Source organism: Pygoscelis adeliae, unplaced genomic scaffold, assembly GCF_000699105.1.
Source record: "Pygoscelis adeliae isolate BGI_AS28 unplaced genomic scaffold, ASM69910v1 Scaffold78, whole genome shotgun sequence".
NCBI lineage: Eukaryota > Metazoa > Chordata > Aves > Sphenisciformes > Spheniscidae > Pygoscelis > Pygoscelis adeliae.
Window position 1 is genome coordinate 3,036,065 of NW_008825409.1, and position 5,178 is coordinate 3,041,242.

The window sequence follows — 5,178 nt, forward strand, 5'->3', positions numbered from 1 at the left end:
CACTACAAAAATGTCTTCCTGTGGTTTCCAGTGAAAAATAAAAATGGAAGAAAATAAGAAAGAGAGACAAAATGGGGAAACCATGCAAGTCTGACTTATAACAATGCCATTTAGAAAAAAGCGAGTTGATAACAACATACAAAATTAATTATTTAATCCATCCTGCATTATTCCGTGAGAGTCCTTCTAGGGAAACATGCCTTTATTTTGCAGGCAGGTTTTATTCTTATTGGAACAATCCTGTTTTGTTTTTTAAAGACAGCATCCTGGTGTTTGATTTTTTTTGCCTGAATGTCTTGATACTTCTCCATTATCATAAAAGAATATTTTCAGGATTGCCTGGCTGTTTTCCTGCAAGGATGATATATAATTTTCTTCTACCCGTGCTGCTTCTCTGTTTCAGAATACAATTCTTTAGAATTGTTAATCAGGCACACTTACTAGTAAGGCAGCCTTGTAATAGCTCATCCATCTTTCAAAGGCTTTAATTAAGGTGCTGCTATTAAACTTAGGCAATTTCCAAAATCTAGCCTTGAATTTGAAATTCTTCATCTATTCCCTAACTAATATCAAGAGGAGGCAGTACTATCAATGACTTCGATAGAGGTACTCCAATCTGTACCAGATTAAACCTTTCTTTTCAAATGCTATTTTCCTCATGATGATCTCAAGCCGAACAGCCAAGGAGTGAACACGGAAATAACCCACCCGGAGACAAGGCAGTTCTGGTGTGGAAGTTGCACCATGAACTTACTGCATTACTATACTTGGGTTAATATTCCTTGCTAATATATAATGAGAGCCTATAGTTTCCAACTGATCCGGACAGCATGGGATATGGGCAGATCTACAGCAGGTGTCTGCTCTCATCCACTCTCATGCCCTGAGCTTGGCATTTCAAATATGTTGTTCCTGGAGAGTCACCACTTAAAGATGAGACCACAGGCTGGAGTCTGCATGAAAAAAATAATTTTCAAGGCAATATTTTTTTAATGATAGGATGACAGCAAAAAAACTGCTTCTCCTTTCAAGCTGCATAGAAAAACTTTGTGAAAGATACCTTGGAAAATCATACACTAAAAAAATTGATGACTTTTCTAAACTCATTGGCTGCTGTAGTAAAACAATGATGCTCACACAAGAGATATGAAAAACATGATGTATATTTTCCCTTTTCCTTTAAAAGGTTATTTGTATTGTGGACAATATTAAAAGCTCTCCATTTATAGATGAGGAGGAACCTCTGAGGAAACTATTATGCAGAGCTAAAATCTACAGCTTCCATTTTCTGTGTAATGGTCAGAATGTAACAAATCCTGAAAAGCCTAAACTCAAATCTAGGTTTGGCAACACATATGTATTTCTAGTAAAAAAATGTAAATCCATTTAGTATTTGTATATTACGGAGTTTATTTTTAAAAATAGTAAGTGTAATCATTTACGCTTGCCAATTCTCAAAAAGGTTTACTTTCCAGCCTGTCTCCTCCACCCGATTGTGATGTATAAGAATGATGATGTAAAAGAACGATGATGTAGCATCCCAGCAATTCTTCTGGGAGCAGACTGGGATGTTCCCATAAGGTTATGACTTCCATGCAGGCCTCGCAGCAAAACTAATGGGACTGATGAAACAGGCTCACCGAAGTAAAACAGCAAAGGTCGAGTTTTGTGTGTGTTCTCCTGCCTTCTAATGGGTGAAACGAGAACTGCTCGACTGCCTTTCACAGGCTTCTCACTGGTAACAGCTCATTATCGTGGCTACTCCGACAGGAAGGCTGGAGCCTCAACCCTGATGCTACTACAACACTCCAAGTAGTCATGCACGGATCAAAAACACAGGGAGAACTATGGGGTTGCAATAATTAAGCCTATATTAAATTAATACAGTCTACTGAATAATGTTGCCCGTTGTTCTAAGTCTCAGTCTTTTCTCAGTTTCCCCTTTAAATGTTTTTACATATGAATCTCAGGAAAAAAAAATTATTTAATGCCTTACACAAATCTTGACATCACAACTACACAGGACATGCACATTATGTATAAACCATGGAAAGCCTTCCATCAGGCCAGAACCGTACATGAGGACTGCCACCAACTCACAGAGTGCCTGTCTCTTAGTTGCCATAGGATGGAAAGATATTAATAATTTTGGAAAGACCTCAACGTCTTGTATTCCTGGCTATTAAAATATGTGTGAACATACAGCCTTCTATCGTACCTACAACATGGGCATTAATTTACTGGATAGCTAACTGTGCGAAATGGCAGGAAATGTGGAGATACTGGTAATATGGGCCGTTTACAAATAATGTAACAAGAAGTCAGAATTCACAAACAGTATGTGACAGTGTCCAGGTCAGCCACAGAGCTTTAATCTCTGTCCTAAAAAATGCTCGTGATAAAGCAGCCCCAGACAGCAGAGTGCAATGCCAGCTCTGCTTTCCAGAGCCCGCACAGTCCCGGTATGCTTAAACTGAAAAGAGACCAAATTCCTGTGGGGCTCTGAAACAAGAAAGGGCGGGGGAAGGGGGATCTAGATGGAAGTATAACTAAAAGCCACTTCCTATATGACGAGGGCGATACAGTTATTCACTTACGGTCTGCTTGTATCTGAGAGTAAAGCCGGCACTTCCATGGATCTCTGTACTTCAGTTTGCATATGGATGTATTCTTGCATAGAAACCACAGATGGGATCGCTTTGAAACCAGCCTGAGTTATTATGGGGTTCTTTATGTTAATCATGTGTGGTACACATGTTGAGGAATTATGTCATATCTCATCACCTTGTATGTACATGAAACACTGGACTTTTTTCAAAGCAGTGCTAAACTTAATTATATACCTGCAAGATTTATGACAACATTTCAAGAAAAGGCACACAGCTTTTTCTTCCTCTATGTTTCTGTTCCATTCAATCAGTCATTAAAGACAGGTGCTCTTCAGTTATAAGCCACTAATTTCAAAATGTAAATTAAAACAGCACATCCACAGCCAGAAGTGAAGGGCTATTACACTGATGACCTAAAAAAGGAACTAAGTCTAAAACAAGGAAAAAAAAAATCCCTTTTGTAGCTAAGCATAACTGCTTAATAATTAAAACAAAAAAGGAAGGAAGGAAAACTGGGTATTTGGGGCTAAGTTCATGAGACAATCTGCCAACCCACAGGTATGAGAATTCCCATAAACCCTTTCCTCATGCTCCTAACAAGTATCCATCTAACTACATGCGTCACCTTTTTTTCACACGTTTTCTGTTGTTACTGAAGTTGTTTTATTACTTTGGGGCATGTAAATGTTTGCCTGAGGCTGTTTTACAGACACAGAAGGGAATACACAGTGCATGGTAGTGTGTTTAGGGTCCTCCTTTCGCTGTCTTTTTTTTCTTTAATAAGGTTTACTAGCATGTGAACAGATGACAATTTGAGCATGTTGAGAATACCAGTGAGTTCAGAGAGCTCAGGAAATACTAAGGACGACTGTAAAAATAAATCATGGTGCTCACAAATGCATGAATATTGTAATTGCATTTCTGCTTATGGCATTGTAAGGTTTATTGGTTTTAATTCAAAACAGAAAGCCAACCTGAAGAGTCCACCGTTCAAAGTGTTACACTGGTTTTGAATTGCCCCATCTGCTCCCCTGCCGTAAGAGACAATTTGGGGTTTTTTTGGGTCTTTTCAACACACTCATGCTGATAGCTGAAAGCAAAACCTGGCTAGTTTCTCCTATTTCTGGCACCACCCTTCTCCCCATCCCCCAACTTTTTTTGTTTCACTTTTACCATATCAAGTCGCTCAAACAAGTTCAGCATGGAGGCAGTTGCTCCACAGAGGGGATCTTGCTTTCAACCTCCATGTGTTTGAGACCACAACAATGGCTCTCCCAACCTCAAAAACTCTCCTTGAGCCAAAGGAATGTTTTGCATCAAGAGAGAATGCCCCAGGAGCTTAGCAATGGCTTTGTGGGAAGAACAAGAAAGAACCATTTTTGTTCTATTTATTTGTAAAAAATACAGTATACATATTCAAGTATTTTTCAAGAGCCTGAAGGGTAACAGATTTCATAGTATAATATCTGCTCAAGGGCTTTATTTTAATGTAACAACAGATGGTTTTACTTTTACTATAAAGCCTGTACTATTACTAACCTCGTCTTTCTCTTCAAAGGGATTACACTGATTAGATATCATTTTCTCTTCTAAATCAGACTGCTGCTTCTCAGAAGGACGTGGAAAGACAGCCTGGCCTGAAGAGCCTCCAAGGTTGGAAGATGTAATGGGGCTCACTTTGCGCGTGGGTGCAGGGAAGGGGCAATGACTGCAGTGCACAGGGAGGCAGCCGGGTTCTTCGGCTTTTCACTCTTCACTTTCCCACTATAACTCATTCCTCAAAACGATCTTACATTGCATGAATACTTAAAATATGCTTTTAATCAAGAAATGAAGGGTATGTCGCACAAAGCAGGCATCACAACAGCAACCCTAGAACCACTGAAATCAACGATGAAATGCCACCCCGATCTCAGCGGTGCTGGGATTTTGCACCCCCCAAGGAAAGCTACTCACCTCTCTTTTCATCAACGGTAGATACTGCCTGGATTAAAAGCGGTGCATTGGATTCGGTATACTCCACAAACACCAGCAGCAGCTTCAGCGCTGTCTTTACCACCAGGCGGAAAAAAGAGTGCAACTTGTCATTCAGCAAACCACAACATTTCCAGATGTGCTACATGACACTGGGCAAGATGCAAGCGCAGCAATTCAGATCTGGTAGTAACACACGAACAGAAGAGATTAAGCTGTGCCAGGACTGAAAAAATGAAAGGTAGCCAGTTGGCTGAAAATTTCATTCACTGGACAGTGCTCTCCTAGGGAAGTCTCAATAGTCAATGAATCCAAACAAAAGCTTAATGCTGCCACACGTAATCAAAGGTTGAACATCCCACCTATGCATGCACCTATGCATATCCCCAACATTGCTGTCCAAAGCCTGATGTACGCAGAATCTACTGAGCTAAGAACACATATATTCCTCTATTTCTCAACACAGCATTTATTTCCCCCTTTCACTGTGAGCTTTTAATGCTGTCAAATTGCTGTATGATGGGATGATTTTCTCCTCATGCTTTTTTCTTTTCTTATAGTGTCAATATTTAATGCTTAAATAATTAAATATATC

General features: G+C 39.6%; 1 protein-coding gene across 1 annotated transcript in view; it reads right to left on the reverse strand.

Annotated features, from left to right (window-relative positions):
- FHOD3 (formin homology 2 domain containing 3) overlaps nucleotides 1-5,178 on the reverse strand; it is a 377,261-nt gene that overhangs the window by 127,745 nt on the left and 244,338 nt on the right. The window contains exon 7 of the mRNA XM_009330482.1: nucleotides 4,566-4,689. Within this exon, the coding sequence (XP_009328757.1) occupies nucleotides 4,566-4,689 (124 nt within the window). The remainder of the gene's footprint in view (nucleotides 1-4,565; nucleotides 4,690-5,178) is intronic.